The 22183-nt window shown below is 52.6% G+C and overlaps 1 protein-coding gene across 1 annotated transcript; it reads right to left on the reverse strand.

Annotated features, from left to right (window-relative positions):
- Positions 1-776: 776 nt before the first annotated feature.
- On the reverse strand, positions 777-18091 carry ENTPD2 (ectonucleoside triphosphate diphosphohydrolase 2). The gene is made up of 9 exons (XM_087914435.1): positions 17821-18091; positions 9236-9353; positions 8207-8357; positions 7456-7615; positions 6431-6658; positions 5288-5557; positions 4724-4843; positions 3489-3623; positions 777-3356 (listed from the first exon to the last, which is right to left on the reverse strand). The coding sequence occupies exons 1-9, from the start codon at positions 17935-17937 to the stop codon at positions 3153-3155; spliced, it is 1503 nt and encodes a 500-aa protein (XP_087770561.1). The 5' UTR covers positions 17938-18091; the 3' UTR covers positions 777-3152.
- Positions 18092-22183: the final 4092 nt, after the last annotated feature.

A 22183-nucleotide genomic window follows, 5' to 3' on the forward strand; every position in this document is an offset into this window, starting at 1 on the left:
TTGCTGTGCTCCGTGTTGCGTTCACGGCTGCTGCAAACCACGATTCCCGTTTAGCATCCCCAAGAAGGGCTAATTCAGCACCATGGACTCTCTGCCCCAGGGCCAGCCCGGCTCCCCTGGGCGCGCAAGAGGAAAGCGGCGGGGAAGATTAGCCCGCAAGAAGCGCCGCCCGCCTTGGGACGGCGGGGGGGGGGGGGAGCCAAGGGAAACCACGGGAGGGCTTAAGGTGCTGCCCGCTCCCCAAGGACGAGCGCCTACAGCCCCCCCGATTCTCCCGGAGGGAGCTACCTCCAGACGCCCGGCCGATGGTTCACTGCTCGCCCTCGGAAAGCCAGCCCTTGCGTAGGATAGCAAGGCAGGTGCTGGGCACAAGAGGGCACAGCTGCGATTGCAGAACAAACCAGGATCATACAGCTCAGCCACCCGGGCAAAAGAGGGCACAGCTGCAATTGCAGAACAAACCAGGATCATACAGCTCAGCCACCCAGGCAAAAGAGGGCGCAGCTGCAATTGCAGAACAAACCAGGATCATACAGCTCAGCCACCCAGGGCACAAGACCAAACCAGGATCATACAGCTCAGCCACCCGTGCGAAAGAGGGCACAGCTGCAATTGCAGAACAAGCCAGGATCATACAGCTCAGCCACCCAGGGCACGAGAACAAACCAGGATCATACAACTCAGCCACCCCGGGCACTGGAGCAGGACACCATCAAGCACTGCGGGATGTTTCCACCAAGAGGTCAAAACCTTCCCAATAAAGTGGACCAACCGGGTCAGTCGCTATGCGAGTTTTTATTATGATTTCTTTAAGGCAAGCATCACTTTGTTTTCTTTACATGGAAAACAGACAGAGTACAATCTGGAACCAGACTTGCAAAGGCACCAAAGAAAAGCACAAAGAAATACACGCTGGTGGAATTGGAGGATCCAAACAGGAGGCAGGGAGCCCCCTTCCCATTACACCCGCCCTCTTTCCCACCTCCCCAGTTTGCAGTTCTGGAAGTGTTTTTCTGCCCACCCCAAAAATATTTTTATTTTATTTTTTGCAGAAGCCAACTGTGGGAGACTTTAATATTGTTGCACTATCAAGGTAAAAATACCAAAAAAAAACCAAAACAACAACCCAACCCTTCCCCAAATCCTGGATAGTTGGTGTTTTTTGTTTTGTTTTAATATTATACAACAGTGCGCCATTAAAATAAAAACAGTTATCCTGACTTCGTCTCAAATTCACACAATGTGGGGCAGGAAACAGCTGTCACCAGTGCAAACTTCTACTTGGAAATAAAAGCTCATTACTTTCTGTGTGAATTATTCCTAGGGAAAATAATGGAAAATTGCAATTTTGCAGCTTCTATTCCTCAATCCCTTGGGCAGGAATTGTCTACTTTGGACATCTCTCCTTTGAATTTTAATTATTTGCGTCTGACTGTGTTTAGGTATATTTTTAAGGTTGCCAGAGGGGCGGTCCAATAGGGTTGCAACACAACTAGCAATTGTTTTGTACAATCCTGGCAAATCCAGAAGGGACAACTTTTCTATATGTGTATGGAAGAAATGGAAGGACCCAAAACAAACTCAAAAATATAAATTCAATTTTGGATTATTCTTAATTCCTGAAGGAGACCTCGTTTGAAAGGTTTAGTCTCGTGGATGAGTGTGACACCCAGGAGTGCAAATAACACAGAAACTCGGGTGTTTTTTTGTTAGGAATATAAGTCACCTAACAGGTATTTGGGTTAGAAATATATAAACCAGGATAGATAGTCTCTTTAAGGGAATGCAAGAGCATGCAATTGGGTGTGGTTTCTCAAACGGCCATAAGATGGAGCCAGAAACCTGGTTTCTTTAGTCTGAGTCTCAGAAGAGAGTACAAGTGTATCTCTGTTTCCTTCTGTTGGAAAGTATTGCCTGCTCCATTTCTTCTAATTGACTGGTATCACTTCAGTCTGATACTGCAGTGTTTTTGACACTGGAATTTGATATTTGGATTATCCCTGGATTGAAAACGGACTGATTTTACCTGTGAATGACTTTGGACTGCCTATTTTGCACTTTGCTTAAACTTTCTGGAAGTAAAAACCTACACTTACTGTACAGTGTATCTGTGTATTGTGTGTGTATTATTCCAACACTACTCTCTATACGTCTCCCTGTATGCGCTCATTCTCCTAACGGGGAATTACCTCAACAGGTTTGCCGGAAGAAAGGAAGTTGTCTCCTAACTTCCGGAAAAAGATTTGGAAAGAAAGATTCCCAGAGGTTAAAGGGCATTCAGACTCCCTCTCTGCCAAGGAAAACACCAAAGGAGGCCTTGTTCCTGCAACGTGCTTTGATTTAAGGGGGTCAGTAGAAGATGTGTGTGGGTGAGAAGAGGATCTCTCGTTGATCTACTAAGTGGAGAAGGAGAAGTTTATCTCAGCGACAGAGCTGATGGCAGCTTGCTGGATTTCCTTTCCCCTAAAAGAGAACATCTCCAAAAGCCAGACCTGGTTTGTACAGGAATGGAAGTCCTGCCATTGTGCATCAGTCAGAAGTCCACGAAAGACCACTCCCCAAAGTCTGAGGCTCAACTGGGACAATTTGTCTAAGTGCTAGGACCACACATACACCACCCCCCAACCCCCAGCGAAGGAGTCCAGTAGGCACTGGGCCCCGTTAAAAGTTTCCGTAGCAAACACATTTGCTCTTTAAGGGACCCCCGTTTTTGAAGGCAGCTGGGGGAGGGCATCACACTTTCCGATGTCCATAGTTAAAAAGAAAGAGATTCATGGCAATAATTCCTACCAGGGTCCTTTGTCCTGGGGTGGGGGCAGCGTCTCGTTGGGTCAAGAGCTTTGGGTGGGCCCTTGGCTACAAATTCCTGAGTCTAACAACGAAGCAGGACAAAGGGAAGGCCGGGGGGGGCGGGGTCAACAGAAGCTTTCCCTGTCAACGGCAGCACCTTTTTCTCAAAGTGGGGGTGACACAGGGGGGAAAGGCAGGAAAGCGGGGGCGGGGCTGCATATGCCCAGGATCCATGCGAGGCACCGCCTGCTCCCTGTGCAGAATTGGCTCTTCCATATGTCTTGATTTCTTCCTTCCTGAGGTTTGGCAAAAGGCCGGAGTTCCCGGTGAAAGACCAGGGAAAGGCGGGAAAGGAGAGGTCTTTACACCGCCCCTCGGCCCTTGGAGGACTTCATCAGGCAGAAGATGCTGACCAAGCTGCCCAGGAGGACGGCGACGAAGAGGAGGATGAGGCCAACCCAGGGGCCGAAGCTGGTGCTCTTCCGGAAGCTGGGCTCTTCCGCCGGGATCATGTTGGTGAGGTTCAGCATGTAGCCCAGCGCCCAGCCGATGGTCGTGTCCCCGGCCTGCAAAAAGCGAAAAAAAAGCCGCCGTTGCATAAAGTCTCCCCCTTTCGGCTTGCGTGCCCCAATCCAGCAGCTGCTCTCAGGACCCACGGCTGACCCCCATCCACTGCAGAAGTGCCCTGCAAGCCTTACCTTCTGCTGGAAGGCTATGCTGGGAAAAGTGGTGTTGCTGAAGGAGTAGCCCCGGGTGAGCAGCAACGAGACGAAGGTGGCCATCGAGCAGTAGTTCTGCAAATAGTGCTCCAGATTTGGTTCCTTCCTGAGCAGCTGGAGTGGCAGAAAGAAATGCCCAGGATGAGTTGAGGCCTTTGAAAGAGCAGCTGCTTTCTCTCTCTCTCTCTCTCTCTCTCTCTCTCTCTCTCACACACACACACTATTTCCTCCCCTTTCTGATGGTGATAGAAAGATTATTCGCATGCACACACACACACATACACACGCCACAAATTAGGCGGAGCCGCAGTGGTGAGAGTGCAGTCCTGCCGGCTACTTCTGCTGACTGCCGGCTGCCTGCAGTTCAAATCCCACCAGGCTCCAGGTTGACTCAGCCTTCCGTCCTTCCAAGGTGGGTCAAACAAGGACCCAGATTGTTGGTGGGGCAAGAGGCTGACTCTGTAAACGGCTTAGAGAGGGCTGTAAAAGCACTGTGAAGCGGTGTATAAGTCTAAACGCCACTGCTAAGTGCTATTTATTCCACGTTCATTCCAAGGTCCCTTCTCCTCCTCCTTCTCTTTCTTCTCCTTCCCCTTCTTCTTCTTCCTCCTCCCCCTCCTCTTCATCATCATCATCATCAAATATGTAGTCATAGACCACCTTGGAGGGTTCATCTGCAATTCATTGTTAGCCAGGCCATATTTTGAGGGGTTCCTTCTCCAAATCCTCCTGGGCATCCTCCGGGTTTTCTTCCTCTCGACTTATCCTTAATAGCTGAGCCATTTTTCTCCAGTTTCATTGACGGACCTTTATCCCACCCCACGTTCCTCTGACAAAGGGCAATGGTCTTTTCGGCCCCCAGACATGTGAGTGGAAAGCAGGCTCCTTTTAGACCTGAACTGCGCTCATCTCCTCCTTTTGCAGCTGCTTCGAGGAAATCGCCATGATTCCATCTTCCCCTTTTTAATTCTCACCACAGACTTGTGAGGTAGGCCTGGTTTGGAGGTTTGGACCACATGACCCACCCCTAAAACTACCAGCCCACGAACCACTGCACTCTCCATTTCAATTCAAGGTTAAACCCATTTTTTTTTAAAAAAAAGGATTTCAGGTTTATGTTCCGGCGGGGGGTGGAGTGGAATTAGTGATGACTAGCTGAAAGAATTTGGCTTTGGTTGAAGGAAGTGAAGGAAGATCCGGGGGAACAAACCCACCTCACTCCACGGGGTGTTACAGACGGCCTCCGCGCCTTCTTTGAGGTCTTTTGGAGTGGCTACCTGTCTCTTCATCACTGACCGGAGGAAATCCACCGTGTAGAAAAATGAAGAGAAGGCCTTTAAGGGAAGAAGAAGAAGAAGAAAAAGACGGAATTAAAAATTTGCTTTAAGATCCTTAAAGTGGTATTACCAATGGGGCCAATACAACTCATTTTTAAACAGTCAAATATATAGGATAATATATCTCAAATATATATATATTTGTTATTGGATTATCCCTGGGTTAAAAACTGACTGATTTACTTGTGAATGATTTTGGACTGCTTATCTTGAACTTTGCTTAAACTGTCTGGAAGTAAAAACCTACATTTACTGTACAGTGTATCTCTGTACTGTGTGTGTATTATTCCAACACTACTCTCTCTACGTCTCCCTGTATACGCTCATTCTCCTAACGGGGAATTACCTCAACAGAGCTCCCACAACTTCATTGCTTCAGTTCCAGGAGATGACCCAGGACACACACACACCCCCCCAAGCCCAGCCGTCCGTGAGACTCACAATAAAGTTTCCCTGCACGGGGGGCTGGAAGACCCCGTCAAAGGAGCAGCTGGAATAAGGGCAGTCTGTGAACCGGAAGAGGCTCTCTGCGTGCGCCAAGCACTGGGCAGGGTCTCCAGAGCCGCTCATGTTCACCATGGCCATGGGGAAGTAGTTGGGAGGCCTCTCGGTGCGGGTGCAGGGCGACCCGTAGATGCTTTCCATGGGGAAGCTGCGCTTGAATCCCTGTGGCCAGCAGGGGTTGTCCAGTCGGAGGGCGTAGGCTCTAGCCTGCAATAGGAAAACACAGGAGAGGGGATGGTGAAGCAGAAGAGAAGGGTAACCTCCCCCACAAGCCCTCACAAAGATGGGGCACGGGCCCCTTTCCCCACATTGCAGTTGAGGGGCCCCTTTGCAGCACCCACCTTCGGGAATGTTCTGACCTGGGAGAGCCCCTCCCAGCTGAGAGGCCCCTATAAACCCCCAGCCTTGGTCCCTGCACCACAACCACCCACTGGGGGTGCACTGTCATGCCCCTGTCAGGAATCTGATTCAGAGGGGGAGGCGGAGCAGCTGACAGGGAGTGGGAGGGTGGCTCTGTTGGCTGGGGAAGAAACTGGGGAAGGGCAAAGTCCAGCTGGGCAGAGGTAGAACAAGGGAGAGGGGGTTCAGAGGAAGACCCAGACCCCTCTTCATCCTAGGGCATGAGGGAGGAATGGAGAAGGGAGCAATGTGAGTTGCATGGCTTACAGGGGAGGAAAGGGCCCTGATTCCCTTCCTTAGCTGCAGCTGGGAACACAGTTTAAAAAGGGAAGCTGCTTGTTGGGAGCAAATCATGAATTATCTGGTATCGTTGAGGCTTATCTGGGTTCCTGGCATCTTCCCCAAACTGTGTGTTTTGCCGGGTTTTCAAGTCCGCAATTCCCTCTCCTGCCCTGTCCAGTTAATTACTGCAGCGTCGTTTGTGTGGATTTTGATTTAGTTTGTATGTACTTTGTTTTCGGACTGAATTTTCTCCACTTAAAGACTGTTCCTGGGAGAGTTTTTATTCCAGCTGAAGATAACCTGGACATTGGGGGCAAAGCTGGAGGTCCTAAAGGGACTCTTCTTGCTTCTTGGACTGTGTTGCCTTTGGGCCACACCCCTTTGGGTCATCACAGGTACCTTCAGAATCTTGGAGGTCAGCCGGTTGTGGATCTCATTCATGCCGTAGCAGAGGAAGCTGTGTGTGTAGACCTTGTAGTGCTGCCCGTACAGCTTCAGCGTCACCTGGTTGGAGGGGCTCTCGATGGCCCCCGTGGTCTCGAAGGTGATCTGGGTGGAGGCCCCGCCCAGGTCCATGGCCCCCACTGTGCTCTTCTTGGGGCGGATCCAGCGCCCGATCCAGCCGTACTGGGAAGAGAAGATGAAGGATCAGGGGACGGCACGTAGGCACGTAGAGGAGGCCCTGGGGATCAGAGGAAGGGTCGTGTGTGGAGAGAGCACCCAGGAATGGATGGAATGGACGCGAGCGTGAGGAATATGAATTCTGATAATAAAAGAAACCACATTTTCTCTTGCCTTCATTTCTGTTCCTGTCCCTCTCTACAAAAGGGAAGGTGCTATCTTGAATTGCTCCACAATAGGAAAGCGGTTGGAACTGCACATTCTTAGCAAGCAAGAAGTTAGCACCTTAAACCACTAGCCAAAAACCACATAGCTGGCACATTAAACTAGGACACGTTGCAAGATACCCGTGACCTGGGGAGAACCACGGGTGATGCGACATTTAGCTATGTAGGGGACTGAGATCTAAGCAACCAATCAATGTTATCTGTTATGGGTGCATAATTAGGGGAAGGGCAAAGGTTGTATGCGACCACTCCTTGGCTATAAACAATTGCTGAAAAGATTCTCACTTAGGCCCTTATAAGGTCCTTATATCTTGGTACCAAAAATAAAAGCATAATTTTGTACCACACCTTGTGTCCAGTGACTTATCGGCTTCGACACCAAGCAAGAGACCAGTTTGGGGGACAACAAAGACAAGGCGGGCCTTCTGTGACGTCATGAAGCTGAACCAATGGCCAACCGGGCTGTGATCCTGCGCTGACGTCAGAGCAAGACCGGCCAACGGCACAAGGCTCGGAGGAAGAGCAGCGGACTTTCCGTTTTGCAAACAACCCCGAGGAAAGGAGAGGAGGTTCTACCTTGACGAAGTTCTCCAGGAGGTAGTTAGCGGTGACCCACCCGAACAAGCCTTCGTCCTCTCCGCTCAGGATCCTGGCTCCCCGGAAGTCAAAGGGGTATTTCTTCAGCGTGGAGGTCACAGCTTCCAGGACGCTGTCTGAAGCCTGCGAGTTAGAAATGCTACACAGACACACACACAAATAATGAAACGCTTTGTGACTTGAGCTAGGCCTAGGGTTGACTCTCCTTCCCTCTCTCTCTCCTTCTCCCTCTCCCTCTCTTTCCCTCCCTCTCCTTACCTCTCTCTCTCCCTCTCCTTACCTCTCCCTCCCTCTCTCCCTCTTCCTCCCTCCCTCTCTCTCCTTACCTCTCTCTCCCTCTCTTCCTCCCTCTCTCTCCTTACCTCTCTCTCTCTCTCCCTCACCTCTCTCTTTCCCTCTCTCCCCCACCCCCCTCTTTCTGGAATGGCTCTTTTAGCTACCCAGATTCTGCCCTCCAAGGTTCACACAACCCAGGGTTTCTCTCTGGGCTCTGGGCTGGCCACGATCCATGGAAAGGCTGGGCAATTCTTCCCCCTGTGACTCCGTGAGATTTAGTATGTAAACATGGGGGGGGGGGGATTGGTTCTGCCCCAAGTGAAGGATGGATGGGACGAAGAGACCACCGCTACCTTAACAAGCTGGAGAAGGGGACAGGATGGCCAAACTCCGCCCCCCCTGAGGCCAGGCAGTGGGGTCTCCCCGTTGGGTCTGGAAGTCAACCAACACTTACTTCAGCAGCCGCATGCCAGCCGTGGCGCCCAGGTAGAGGGGCGTGATGGCGTGCCTTGCCTTTGGGACATCCTCCAAGGCCTGGTCAAGGCAGGCAACCAAGCTCTGCCCAGCGGCCGGCGGGTTCGCGGCGTAGCTTGAGATGCCTCCCCCTGCAAAATCCATCCGCCCTGAGTGCCAGGCCAGCGGGATCCCCCTCCAGGGTGGGGAGAGCCTGCCCAGAATGCCCAATGGACGGCGGCTGCTCACCCGGCACGGAAGAGAAAAAGCTATTTCCGCGCCCACCAGAAACCTGGGAGGATTTGCTGTATCGGACACAGTTCGACTCATTCCAGGTTTCGTTCCCTGCAACTGTCTTCTCCTGCCCTCCAGATGTGGGGATTCGGTCCCAAACACCTGGAATGGGCCGGGCTGGGAAAGACTGCTCTGCTGCAAAGCCTCCCTCCTCAGCCCTTGCCAGCTGCCCAGAAAAAACAGGCAGGGTAGCCCTGAGTTCAGGCCTTGGCGTGACCTCCACCTCCTGTTCTCGGATGCCTTTGGAGAAGCCCCTGCCAGGCCGTGCCCGGGCACTCCCTTCTCCTCCCAGAGGAACCCACAGGTCTTTCTTTCCCACAGCTTAAACCAGGTGAGTCATGCCAGTTCTTTGTCCGATGCCCAGAAAAAGAAATGGAACAAAAGAAGAAAGAGGACGGCTGCCCAAACGCGGTTGTTCCTGCCAGCACCAATGTACAAAATGCAGGCTGGAAATCTCAGCTGGCAGCACAGCATTACCCGGGCCACCGCTCCTCAACAGAGGTGCCCAAAACTGGGCTCTTCCAGACCTGGATGTGCCCCAAATTGTGGCCTGCCAAGAAGAGACTGGATTGCGGAGAGGAAGAGAAACCCCTGGGGATGAAGCGACCCCGTACGGGGCTCTAAGCAACATTTGAGGGGCTCCAACTGCAAACTCTTGTCCCTGGGAGGACAAACAGCCCCCTCCCACAAACATCAGAGGAGGAAGAGGGAGGGGCAGAGCCCCGATTCGGCTTACCCTTCACGTGGCAGTCGCTGTGCTGGCTGACAATCCCGGTCTCGTTCTCCTTGTCGGATGGCCATTTGTAGACAAACATAGCCGTGTGGGAAGATCCCGCATCCAAAACTATCCCATACTGAGGAAAAGAAGGAGAAGAAATGGGGGTGGGTGGGTGACAGATGTCGGGGGACACAAGGTGACGTCTCTCCCACTGAGCAAATCTCCCCGCAGGGTATTGGAAGCGTCAAGTGAAATGAGCCCCCCCCTGCTTTCCTTGCATAGCTATGCGAGAACAGCCCCAAGATTAGGGTAACAAACCTCCTCATCCATGACTTCTGGGGGAACCCTGGACAACCCCACCCCCATGTTTCCCTCCCCCTCAGGCCAGAGGTGGTATCCAGCAGGTTCTGACCAGTTCTGGAGAACCAGTAGTGGAAATGTTGAGTAGTTCAAAGAACCGGCCAATGCCACCTCTGACTGGCCCTGCCACTATCTATTCTCTGCCTCCTGAGTCCCAGCTGATCAGCTGGGTCTCCTTTGGTTGCCCTGCACAGGAGAATGGAGCTGCAAAGCAGGTCAGTGGGTGGGGAGGGAAGGGGGATTTTGCAGTAACCTTCCTCCGGGAGTGGGAGGAAGATAACTGGAAGTTAATGAAGTGTTTACACTACAGTATCCTTCCCTGATATTCTGCGGCTGAGATCCTGCCCTAGGTTTTCCCCCCTTATCTCTCCCTGCCAGGTTGGGAGGCGCCTATTGCTCTTCGTGGTTGTGCAATATGTTTTTTGATGATCCTTCCCTGTCATCTGAAGCTTTCCGTCAATCTAGATCTGAAATAGGGTGGGATCTTCCCCGTGACCTGGTCTTGTGGGGGGAGGGAGGGCTTCAGCTCAACGAGGCTGTCTCTGTATCCATCAGCCTGGACTCTCCCGGGCTCCCCCAAAAGCGAAGCAGGTCCCTGGCTGTTTGGGGTGAGGGTGGCATCTCCTGCCATCTTTCCTTCTTTCCCTTGGGCTCCTTTTGATCAAGGGGGGGTGGGGGTCTCTCCTTCCCCAACCTCAGCTGGAGAATCAAGAGGCACACACACCCTGACCCCCGCCAAAGAAATCCTACACACAAAAGCTGGGCACGGCGGGGCGGATGGTACCAAAGGGCCTCTCTAACCCCAAGGCTAGCCTGCAGCTCTGCAGCCCCCCCAAGACTCCAGGAGGGTCTCTTTCCTTGGGAATTGGGTGAGGGAGAGTGCAGGCAAACAGTGCTTTTACAATTCTGGCCTTTGCTGGATGGAGCAAAACAACAATTGGCTGAACCCCCACTATCTGCAGTACACACGTACTATCCCAGCCCCACATAGGAAACCCGCCTTGCTCGGGATCTGGCAGAGCTCCAGCTAAATATTTTAACAAGCCTCCCAATGATTTACAGCTCCAGGTGGAGAAATTTGTAGGGCGGGAGACTGGGGGCTGAGCCGTTCGCTACAAGCAACAACTTGATCGGCCCTTGGAGAGGTCCATCCGTCCATCCCGCAAGCAACAAATCAAAATTAATCCCACAGCGGGGCAGCAAGTTTTCGGTTGCCGGAAAAGAGGCTTCCCAGGGTGGGTATGGTGCCTCGCTCTCCTCCGCCCCAGACTGGAAGACTTCCCCCCCCACCTGCAGACTCCATGAAGACTTCAGGACCCCCAAGTCCTGAATTCTGCAGCGTTGAGACCAATGAGCAAAGGTATCAAGCAAGAGACATTGTGCTGTCCAGAGAGTTTAGAAGAGTTAATGGGATCTGGGATAGTTAGGATTTGAGAGCTGTCCCCTTAAGGGAATGCATCCTGGGAAATGTAGTTCATATCACATTACCACATCTGTAATCCTGATTGGTCACTAAATGGACCCTTTTTGGGTTGGGGGAGGCTCCCTCACTCTTCCCTGAATCCATTACCATGCAGCTGCTCCAATCATCACGGGGATGAGACTTTATTATCTTTCCACACCACAATTCAGATATGCAAAGGATGGGACATTAAGAAGGACCTCGCCACCAATGTGAATTGATAAGGATGCCTGATGAACCAATAAAAAAAGACTTTGTGCGGATGCTTTTTTCCGTGCTTCAGACTCTCCCGCATCTAACATGTTTTAGGTCTGCCATCCTTGCTACCCTTGGAGGGCAGAGGTGGGTATTCAGCAGGTTCTGACCAGTTCTGGAGAACCGATAGCGGAAATTTCGAGTAGTTTGGAGAACCGGCAAATCCTGCCTCGGACTGGCCCTGCCCCCATCTCTTCTCTTCTTTGGAAACTTCCTTTTCTGCAGCCAGGATCCTCCTCTCCTGCCCTTGAACCCTGCGGATTTCCTCCCAGTTTCTAACTCTGCCTGATAAGTGGGGCAGCTTCTCCAAAGCCCCCTCCTTGACTGTTCTCTCTCCAATCCCACCTCCCCAATATCTTCACACTCTGCAGCTGGTCGGTCCCGTTTTTCCTGCCCGGTAACCCCCTCCGTTTAACCCCGGGGAGACTGGAATTGTCAAACTGGATTCGACAGCAACCTCCTGGCCTGGTCATTCCAGCCTCAAACCCTCGGAGAGATTCTCCACCCCCCGCCAACACCCTCCCAAGCTGCACCAATTGATCCACAATTGAGAGCCGATGCTCTCAGCCGCAAACGACTGGATTGTTGCCAACATTCCGAGGTGTTTCGAAAGAGAGGAATGGGCCGGGGCGAGGCTGGGTGGGGGATTCCTAGCTGGGACTTCTGGTATTTTGGCCTCTTCCCCCAGCAGATTAGCCCACAGTACAGAGGAGGAAGGAACGGCAGAACTGGTCTGGCCTATTCAGCCTCGTAAATCTGTGTGCCGGTTACATTCCTTGGACCCCCCCCAACTGTTATACCGATCTGCTTTTTCCCACAACCCTTGGCTGTTCCCATCCCAAAGAGATCTTTTGTGCGGGAGGTGATATGTTAAAATAGAGGAGAGGAGGGGGAGGAAGAAGAGGAGGGGAGGAGGAGGAAGAAGAAGAAGGGAGGAGGAGGAGGAAGAGGAAAAGGAGGAGGAAGAGGAAGAGGAGATGGAGGAGGAGGAAGTGGAGGTGGAGGAAGTGGAGGAGAGGTGGAGGATGAGGGGGGAGGAAGAGGAGGGGGAGGAAGAAGAAGAGGGGAGGAGGAGGAGGAAGAGGAAAAGGAGGAGGAAGGGGAAGAGGAGATGGAGGAGGAGGAAGTGGAGGAGGAGGAAGTGGAGGAGAGGTGGAGGATGAGGGGGGAGGAAGAGGAGGGGGAGGAAGAAGAGGAGGGGAGGAGGAGGAGGAAGAGGAGATGGAGGAGGAGGAAGTGGAGGAAGAGGAAGTGGAGGAGGAGGAAGAAGAAGAGGGGAGGAGGAGGAGGAAGAGGAGGAAGAATCCTGAGCTCCCCCCTTCGCAGAGGCCACTCACGTGCTGTTGAGACTGCCAGGACGCACTGCCAGAACACACGGCGGAGCGCGCATTTACGTTCTCGCCCTCTTTTGATGATGAATTCCCCTGGAGACGCTCCTCCGTTAGCAACACACAGAACCCACCTACCCTGCCAAACATTACTCAGCTGCTGCATTCGGCTGGAAGAACATGGAGGCCAAGCGTTCTTCCTTCCCTCCCCGGCCAAGATTAGCTAGATTTGGTGGTGGGGGGAGGGTGTTCCATGCAGAGGTGAGAAGACTCCGGGACCGGAGGCACCGCAGGCTTTCCAGGTGGCCTCGATTATTTGGCCGTTATTGGGTCCGAGCGATCCAGGCTCCAGGAAATAACGTGGGTGTCGTCGCCGTTTGTTATAATTGCAGAGATGGAATTCAAGCAACAGAGACGCAGGCAGGGATTGAGTCACTCCCCCTCCTCCCTCCCCCCCCAACACTTTCACTTCTCTCAGGCGCGGAAATGGCACTGAGTTGGCGGCTATCTTTCCTCCCCCTCCCTCCCCTCCCCGAGGCACACGGAGGGCTCAGCGGGCAGCCTGGTCTGAGGCCCTTCACCCTCCAGGGTGATGCTGGTGGATGGGGGAGAGATGCATGCCACACACACACACACACACACACACACACACACACGAGGAAGTCGGTTGGGGTGTGTGTGTGTGTGTCACACAGTGAGAGGCTGCTTCCTCCCCTGAGGCAGGCACCTCACCTGGGGAATATACAGGCCGTGTGTGTGTGTGTGTGTGTGTGTGTGTCCGTCCCACCATGTGTTTTCTGTCCTGGCAGTCTCAACAGCATGTGAGTGGACTCTGTGAAGATGGAGCTCGGGATTCTTCCTCCTCCTCCTCCTCCTCCTCCTCCTCTCTTCCTCCTCCTCATCTTCCTCCTCTCTTCCACCTCTCTTCCTCCTCCTCCTCTCCTCCTCCTCTCTTCCTCCTCCTCATCTTCCTCCTTTCTTCCTCCTCCCCCCCTCTGCCTCCTCTTCCTCGTCCTTTCTTCCTCCTCCTCCTCCCCCTCTCTTCTCCTGTCTTCCTCTTCCTTCTCCTCCTCCCCTTCTCCCCCCTCCTCCTCCTCCTCTATTTTGTCATACCACCGCCCTCACAAAACTCTTGGGTCAGTCCCAAGGACCCTCCTCTAAGGTAATACAAACTCCTTCGCTGCTTTCCCTTCAAATCGCTCCATCCTTCAGGCCTCCAGGAAGTGGATCCTCTGGAGGTTCGCCAGAAGAGACTTAATACTCCTGCAATATTTGCGTTCCCTAACAGTTACTCCGCCGATGATCCCAGGAGGAACGCCCCGGCCGATGAAAACCACTCCAAGCAAATAAAACTGGCCTTGGACCAGTTCTCCAAGGAGACAGCTCCCAAAATGGGCATCTCTGCCTCGGCATACGCAGAGCGGTGCCGGCTTCCTTGGAGGGCAGGCAGGGCCGAGGCCTGTGCCCACCAGCTACCCTGAAGGAGGTGCCCATCAGGACCACCAACAACCACCACCTCCTCAAAGGCTTGGTGGCATTTTGCAAGACCAGCCTTTCTTGAGCTTGGAGCCCAGAGAAGGAAAGGGGACAGCGAGGAGATCCTCTCCATGAGACCCTTCCCCAAGGCAGGCCTGATCCTGCGCTGCCCCCATCCCGTCCCCAGCTTAATTCTTAATCCTCTCTCCAATCAAGAAACGAAACCATTAAGTACATGGGTTTTTTTTTTCCTTTAAAATCCAGGCAATGCAATGTCAGCCTTGCTCCTTGTCTTGTTCCAGAACTTTCTGTGGAGGGAGGCAAATGAAATCACACTTGGCACTTTCACAGGATTCCCAGCTGAGCCCCAGTGCAGGGAGGGAGAGGGTGAAATCTGACCCCCCCAAGGACAAGCCAGAAACCATTCAAATAGGGAGGCAGGTAGATCTACTCTTTGGGCAGCCCAGATAAATTCTGGGTCTGAAATTTTGCATCAATTCCAAGCGACCAGGCCAGGCCGTTAGCAACGCCCCCCCTCCCTCGCAAAGCCCAGGGGCATCTCCCAAAATTTTGGGGGGCTTCTGCACAGAAGGAACCTGCTCTCTCTCTCTCTCTCTCTCTCACACACACACACACACACACATACACACATTTGAAGCTTGCAGGGTCTTCCAGGGAATTCAGAAATGCCAAATGTGAGAGGCACAACCAGGGTGTGGCGTCCGAGGGACAAACACGTCCCCCCAGTTGCACACACAAGTACATTACTCTTCTTCTCATTCACCACCCTGATTAGGTGCCCAGCCTGCATCGTTGGGCAGCCTCCAGGAGGGGACACTTGGGGCCTTTGGGGCCTTGTGACCCCCCCCCCGCCCGCCCGCCCGCCGCTATTTCAGTCTCCAAGAGACGTGCAAGTCGAAAAGCGCACCAGTTCCTACCCTTTAAGGTAACAAGGAGGGAGGCTTGGAAACGCCCTTCCAGCAGCCCAGAGAATGCCAGAGCCCCTTTTTTGTTGGTTGGTGTGTCTGTTTGTTTTTAATAAAGTTTTATGGCGCCCTTGGTTTCTTAACCCAGCATCCTGGCACCCGTCTCTCACAGCCTGTAACACTCAAGGTAGATTGCTGCAGGGCATGGAGGTTTCCCTTCTGAAGTAGAAGGAGAAACAACTGCCGCGAAACCACAGAATTCACAGCAGCCTCTTTTAGAAGAGTGGGGGGACTGTAGGGGAGGGGCTTTTCCTCTCCAAAACAACCAAAAGGGAAAAACAAAGAGGATGGTATAAATGTTGAACAGTTGATTAAGCTTTTCCTTTCTCCTCCTCCCCCCAAAAAAACCCCCTTGGGAGAAGTGATGAAAGAGCCAAACCCCTCAGGGCACATTCTTTTACGGAGAATATCCACAAAGAAGGTTTTTCCCGTCTCTTGTCCCAGTGCCAAACACGCCCTTGATAATGTTTAACCCCAATGCAGAGCCTGTTGGTGGGTGTCCCAGGCTAGGAGCCACCCCCACTTTCCTCCCCCCCCACCCCCAAACGGTGGCTTTCCTCCTGGAACCGGAAAAAGAACCGCCAGGCACCCAGAATTCCAGGCTGATCCATGCAAGGATTCGTGCCAAGGAGACATAAGCGGGGAGACATAAACCGGTTTGGCGACGTCTCCCTGGCCCAACCTTCGCCTGTTTCTCCTGGTGCTGGCGCCAAGCAGCCCATCTGCCCTGTTCCAAATGCCCCCTTTGGCGACCAAACCGGCTCCGGATCGCCCAAAAATTCCACAGGGAAGGCTGCCATACTAGAGGGAGCACTGAGGCAAAGGACCTTAAAAAAACAACAACAAAAACAAGGATGCAGTCCACATGGAGGACACGGGCAGAAAACGATTGCCAAAGGATCAGAGTAACGCTCCGCAATCGTGGTGCGCTACAATTTCCATCCCCCGGGTCGGGAATGATGGAGTTTGCAGTCCAAAAGACCTGGGAGAGGTCTAGGCTAGAAGATTTTAAGGGAAAGGATGGAGGGGGGGGCGCTTTGGCAATTAGTATTTTGAAAATGAGGAGATGCCCGGGTGGGGGGGGGGGAGAAAGGTGGGTGGCCCCCTCTCTCCTCCGCCCTGGCCAGGAGAGATTTCCCACAGCTGAGAGTTTAGCTTGGAGGCTCTTTTGGGGAGGAAAACAATTGTCTCCAGTTATATAATTCTGCAAAATCGTCTTGGGCTCTGATTGCTTCGTAAATAGAGACAGAAGCACGCCTGCTCTCCCCCTCTCTCCTTCTCTCTCTCTCTCTCTCCTTCTCCCTCTCTTTTCCTCTCTCTCTTCTTCCTTCCTCCCTCTATCTCCCACTCTCTCTTTTCTCTCTCTCTCTCCTTCTCTCTCCATCCCTCCTTCTCTCTCCGTCTCCCTCCCTCCTTCTCTCTTTCTCCCCTTCTCTCTCTCTTCCTCTCTCCCTCCCTTCTCTCTCTCTCCCCCTCTCCTTTTTCTCTCCCTTTCTCTCTCCTTTTCTCTCTCCTTCTCTCTCCCTTCCTCCTTCTCTCTCTCTCTCTTCCTCTCCCTCCTTTCTCTCTCTCTCTCCTTCTCTCTCCCCCTCTCTCTCCCTCCTTCTCTCTTCCTCCCTCCCTCCTTTCTCCCTCTCTCTCCTTTCTCTCTCTCTCTCTCTTTCTCTCTCTCTCCCTCTCCTCTCTTTCTCTCTCCCTCCTTCTCTCTCTTTCTCCCTCCCTTTCTCCCCCTCTCCTTTTCTCTCTCTCCTTTTCTCCCTCCCTTTCTCTCTCTCCCCCCTCCAGCTTCACCATCTCTTAAAGGCGGCGGGGGGGCAACCACTCTCCTGAGATCCCCCACCCCTGAGCAGAACCCACAGCGACAGAGACCGTCTATCTCGGGCAGAGCGAGCAATAGCCTGAGGGGCTGCTTAGGCCCCTGGGCACCAAGGAAAGGCCCACGCGGGCCCTGGTTGCCACGGACCTCCTTCCCCTCCTGGGGGAAGGGGACGCAGCTCTCGATGCCATCGGGATGAGCCGAGCGTGAGCTCAGCACCGCTGGCCAGAGCCCAGATCTCCGGCGCTGCTTGCAGAGGACAACGGCGCGTCAAGCGGAGTCCTCTCACGAGGCTCTTCCACCCCGCCCTGGCAGGATAGAAAAGTCGGGAGTCCCCCCCCAAAAAAAGAGACTTGCAAGACAAAGGCAGCCTGCACCCCACCTCCCACCCCCAAAGGGCCACCCAGGAAAAGACCCCTTCCCCACAAATACACCGACCCACCACCGGCCTCTCACTTGTGCCAGTCAAACAGGTTCAAAAAAACAGCATGAAGCCGAAAACCCCCGCGGGGACACCCTTCACCCCGGCGGGGCTGAGCAGCAATCCTAGCGAGGCCAAGGCCAGCCCCCTCTGCGGGGGTGGGGGCTGCCCCCCGGAGGCGAAAGGGGGAAGGCCGCCCCCTCCCAATGGCCGGGGGTGGGGGGGCCTTTCAGCACCCCCCGAGCAGGGAAATCCGTTCGCCCCCGGCGCCCCAAACCTTCGCGCGCCCACCTGCCCGCAACTCTCGGGACGGACCCCCGCCCAGGTCCGCTGCTCCTGTATGCTCCGGCCAAAAGGAGCAGGGGAGATCGGGGTGGGCGCTCAGCCGGCGGTGGGCGCAGGACGGCGCCGGGAAGCCCCTCGCCTCCCGTCCCGGCGGCGCTCGGCTGCAGAGCCCGGGGGTCGCGCGGTGCCCGGCGGCGCTGCGGGCGCGCCTTACCTTGAAGGCGGGCGGGTCCAGCACGTCCTTGGTGGGCACGCAGAGCAAGACGAGTCCCGCCACGGCCACCAGGCACAGCGCGCCCAGCGCCGCAACCACCGCCTTCTTGGGGCTCATGCTGCCTCCGCCGCAGTCCCTGCTCCTTCTCCGCTCCCGGGCCGGAGCCGAAAGCCAGGAGCCCCGAAGCGCCGCCTCCTTCGCAGCCCGGGGAAGGGCTGACCCGGGAGGCGAGGCAGGTGAGCTTCCCTCCTCCTCCTCCTCCGAGAGGCCAAGTTACCCAATCTGCCGCCAGAAGGAGGAGGAAGAGGAGGCGTGGAGAGGCTCCCTCTTCCTCCTTGGAAACCGCAGCTCTGACGAACCTCCATGCCGAGCAGCAGCCTACCTTCCCAGGACTGAATAGGGGTGTGGGGGAGAGCGCTGCAAGACAACCTGAGAGAGGTTAACCCACCTTTGGAGTTGGCACCCCAGGATCAGCCCTATCCAAGTCCAGCTGTTGTGTGAATGCAGTTGCCAGGTCTTTGACATGCAACTCTCTTAGGCCCCCAGCCTGCGTTTCCATCCTCAGCTCCCCTCCTCCCACCACTGGGGAAAGGGATCAAGGAGGTTTGTTGGGTGCAGTGCGCCAGGGAGGCCCTGAGCTCATTTCCCCAGGCCAAGCAAAGCCTGGGAGCTCTTCACTACTGGACACTTGTGTGTTTCTCTCCTCTCTCCTCTAAGCTGGAGCTGGACATGCACTTTCGATTTTTCCCCCTTCTAGAAATAAAGCCTTTTACCACCCCGGAGATTCCCAGAGTCTCAAGTCCACTTGAGGAACAAAGCAAGCTGGAGAGGGGGGGGAAGTGGGGGAGAGAGAGAGAGAGAGAGAGAGCTGGAGAGGAGCCTTGCTTCTGTCTCTATTTACAAAGCAGTCGGAGTCCATGAGGATTTTGCAGAATTAGAGAGAGAAAGAGAGAGGGAGGGAGGGCGGGGGAAGGGCTTGCTTCTGTCTCTATTTACAGTCTGGAGTCCATGAGGATTTTGCAGAATTAGAGAGAGAAAGAGAGAGGGAGGGAGGAAGAGAGAGAGACGGGGGGCTTGCTTCTGTCTCTATTTACAAAGCAATCGGAGCCCATGAGGATTTTGCAGAATTAGAGAGGGGAAGCAGCAGAAAAGAGTCTTGAGAAATCGTCTCTCCAGATGGCTTGAAGTTCTTGGAAGGTTGGCAAACGGCGGCCTGGCTGTGATTGTGCGCCTGCCCACTTGCCGCTTAGCCAATCCGGGAAACAAACAGCTAAACCTTCATTGAAGCTTCTGCCTGTAAAGTCGCCCTTTTGGACTGGAATCTCCGGAAAGCCTGCTTCTGAGTTGAGGGCCTCGGGGGTTGCCCAAAGACTCCTTGCCCGTTGGCGTTCTTTCCAAGCACGCTAAGAGTGCCACTCCAAGGAGGCTGCCAGACAGCATGGGCCTTCCCCAAGAAGGCCCTGCCCTTGCGGCGTCCAGCAACGGAGCCTGCTTGAAGTCCTTGACTTCAAGAGGGACGTTTTTACCAGCCCTGCAACCAGCCTCTCTGCAGCTGGATGGGGCAAAGGCTCCCCATGCCCTCCGTGCCAACTCATTGAGCAAAGAAGGAGAACAAACCAACCTTTGTAGCATAAGATAGCCCCCCCCCAGACCCCACCCCGCCGTGAGATTTGGTGGATAAAGAAATTACTAATAATAGCGAGTTCCCTCATACTCTCTAGTTTTGTTCCCTTCTTCCAAAATTAGATGCCAGCCACACAAAACATTAACGTTTCTATGGAAACAATTTGGAAGCAGAAACACTTCCAAAAGTGCCCGGGGTGCCCCGTCTTGGCATTTCCACTTGGACAGAAGTCCAAGGGGTCTTTTGAGGCTAATTTCTCTGAGACAAAAGATGATTGTCCTCAGTGCCTGACCACATCCAAGGAGCATCTGGGCAGAGATGCCCCAACTGGGGCAAATTTGAAGCAGCCTGACTCAAAGCCTTCCGGGAAGGTTGGTCAGATGCCTTCAAGTTGCCCACCAACAAAAGAAAGACCAACCTGGGTTGGTTTTCCCCAAACCCCCAAAACTTTAACCTTAGACTGTCTACTATTGACCTCACTCCTTTCCTAAGAGGTCTGTAGGGGGCGTGCATAAGCGCACCAATCGTGCCTACCGTCCCTGTCCTATTGTTTCTTTTTTATTTTTCTTATATGTATCCATCTCATGTATTCAAAACTATGTTTATTCTTATACCTGTATCTTGTAAGCGATTGACAAATCAAATAAATAAAAATAAATAAATAGAATTTGGTCAAGAAAGACTAGCAAGGAGGACATTTCTTCATTAACAGTCCCCCGCTCTGAATTTTCATTTCCTCCTGAAAGACCTGAATTCTGGGAAGAAGAGAAGGGTAAGACTCATTCTGACTTTAGCAAAACATCCGAGATTATATGGAACAGGCGTAAAGCCAAAGCAACGTTAGACCATTGGATAGGAGGCACCCTGTGGGTCTGCCCTCAACCTGAACTTAGGAGGGGAGGAAGCCAAGAGAACAAGGGAATTTGAGTTGGGGGTGTGTGTGATGGGTGGGAGTCCAGATTCCTGCCTTAAGTCTGGCTCTGCCGAACTGGCTCCTTCCAGACTGAACATCTGGAATGCGTTCTCAAATGACGGTCAGGCAGTAAGTCAGGGAATTTATGCGCTAAAGGTTTTGTGGATAGTCAGGTCTTCTCCATGCTCAGATGCAATCAAGCCCCCAAAGGGTAGATTTACCCAGATCGTATGACTGCAGGGTTATTATGGTCATCTTCTCTCTAGTACCCGCTTTTATTGGCATTATGATTATGATTACTTCGTTGCTTTGCATGTACACAGAGAGCGTCTGCATCGGAGACAAACTCCTGGTATTTTATTTTATTTTATTTATCTTAATTTGTCAAGCGATGATAACAGGTATAAGTATAAACATAGTTATGAATACGTGAAATGGAAACACGTAAGAAAAATCAAATGAAACAATAGGACAGGGACGGTAGGCACGTTGGTGTGCCTAACCACACTTGGCCAATAATAATAGTCGCTTTCTGTTTCTTTTTAAAAAGGGAGGAAGAACGTGGAGGACCATTCTTCATAGCACATCTGGGCTAGAGCCTGGCGAATGTTGGTCCCCCTCTGGTTGCTGCAGAATTAAGAAAGGGGCCACAAAGCAGGTGGGAGGCCGGTCATCCCCCCTGGATTCTCTTTGGCGGCTGATAAAACAGAGGAACGTGTTGCAAAACAACAGAAACAAAAGGACATTGAAGAGAGAGATCCCTTCCTGGCAAAGTCTTGCAACACACGGTTAAGCCATAAGCACATTTGAGTGGGGAGGGACTGGGGACCTTCAACCAGCCCCCACCCCACCTAGCAGGCCTGGAAGGACAAAGAGATCTGGTCTCTCTGGAGCCAGAGCAAACCATCCACGGTTGATCCTGGATGTTTGCCTGTGACACATGACGCTCCCGCCTTGACGCTCATTGTGAGGAGAAGCCCCGAGGTCGGGAGAGTTGAAGATTTGGATCTCTTACCCAAACTGGGCCTCTTTCTTTCTCCTTTTCCCCAGAAGGTCCCTGCCTTGCACTGAAAATACAAAAAACAAACAAAAAACACCATTGTTTTTCCAGGAACAAGCAGCTGTTGGGGAGCCTGCTAGGTTTAGCCCACATCTCCCCACCCCCTTCCCAAAATTCAGTGCAAAAATACTGACAACTTTGATTGCTTATTGTACCCTATGACCCTATAACCCTTTTAAGGGTTGTACCTTGATTCTTGACTCTTGATGAATGTCTCTTTTATGTATACTGAGAGCATTTGCACCAAGACAAATTCCTTGTGTGTCCAATCACACTTGGTCAATAAAGAATTCTATTCTATTCTATTCTATTCTATTCTATTCTATTCTATTCTATTCTATTCTATTCTATTCTATTCTAGTTGTTCTATTCTATTCTTCATTCCAGTATCTAATCTATTCTATTCTATTCTAATCTATTCTACTCTATTCTGCTGTACTCTACTTCTAATCCTATTCTTATTGTACCCTATGACTATTATTAAGTGTTGTCCCTGATGATTCTTGACTCTTGACAAATGTATCTTTTCTTTTATGTACACTGAGAGCATTTGCACCAAAGACAAATTCCTCGTGTGTCCAATCACACTTGGCCAATTCTATCTATTTAAAAAGTCCATCCAAGATTACTTTCTGGCAGTAAATCCCTGAAAAAGCTCATTTTTAAAAAAATAAGTGATCCAGTTGATTGAACACAGATCTTTAACTCGGTCCTTGCTTCCTTCTGGAGGAAAAAGCTCCCCTTTGGACAGAATTTTGGGTCTTAA

The sequence above is a fragment of the Pseudonaja textilis genome, chromosome 17 (assembly GCF_049901715.1).
Source record: "Pseudonaja textilis isolate UNSWEBS1 chromosome 17, rPseTex1.2, whole genome shotgun sequence".
NCBI lineage: Eukaryota > Metazoa > Chordata > Lepidosauria > Squamata > Elapidae > Pseudonaja > Pseudonaja textilis.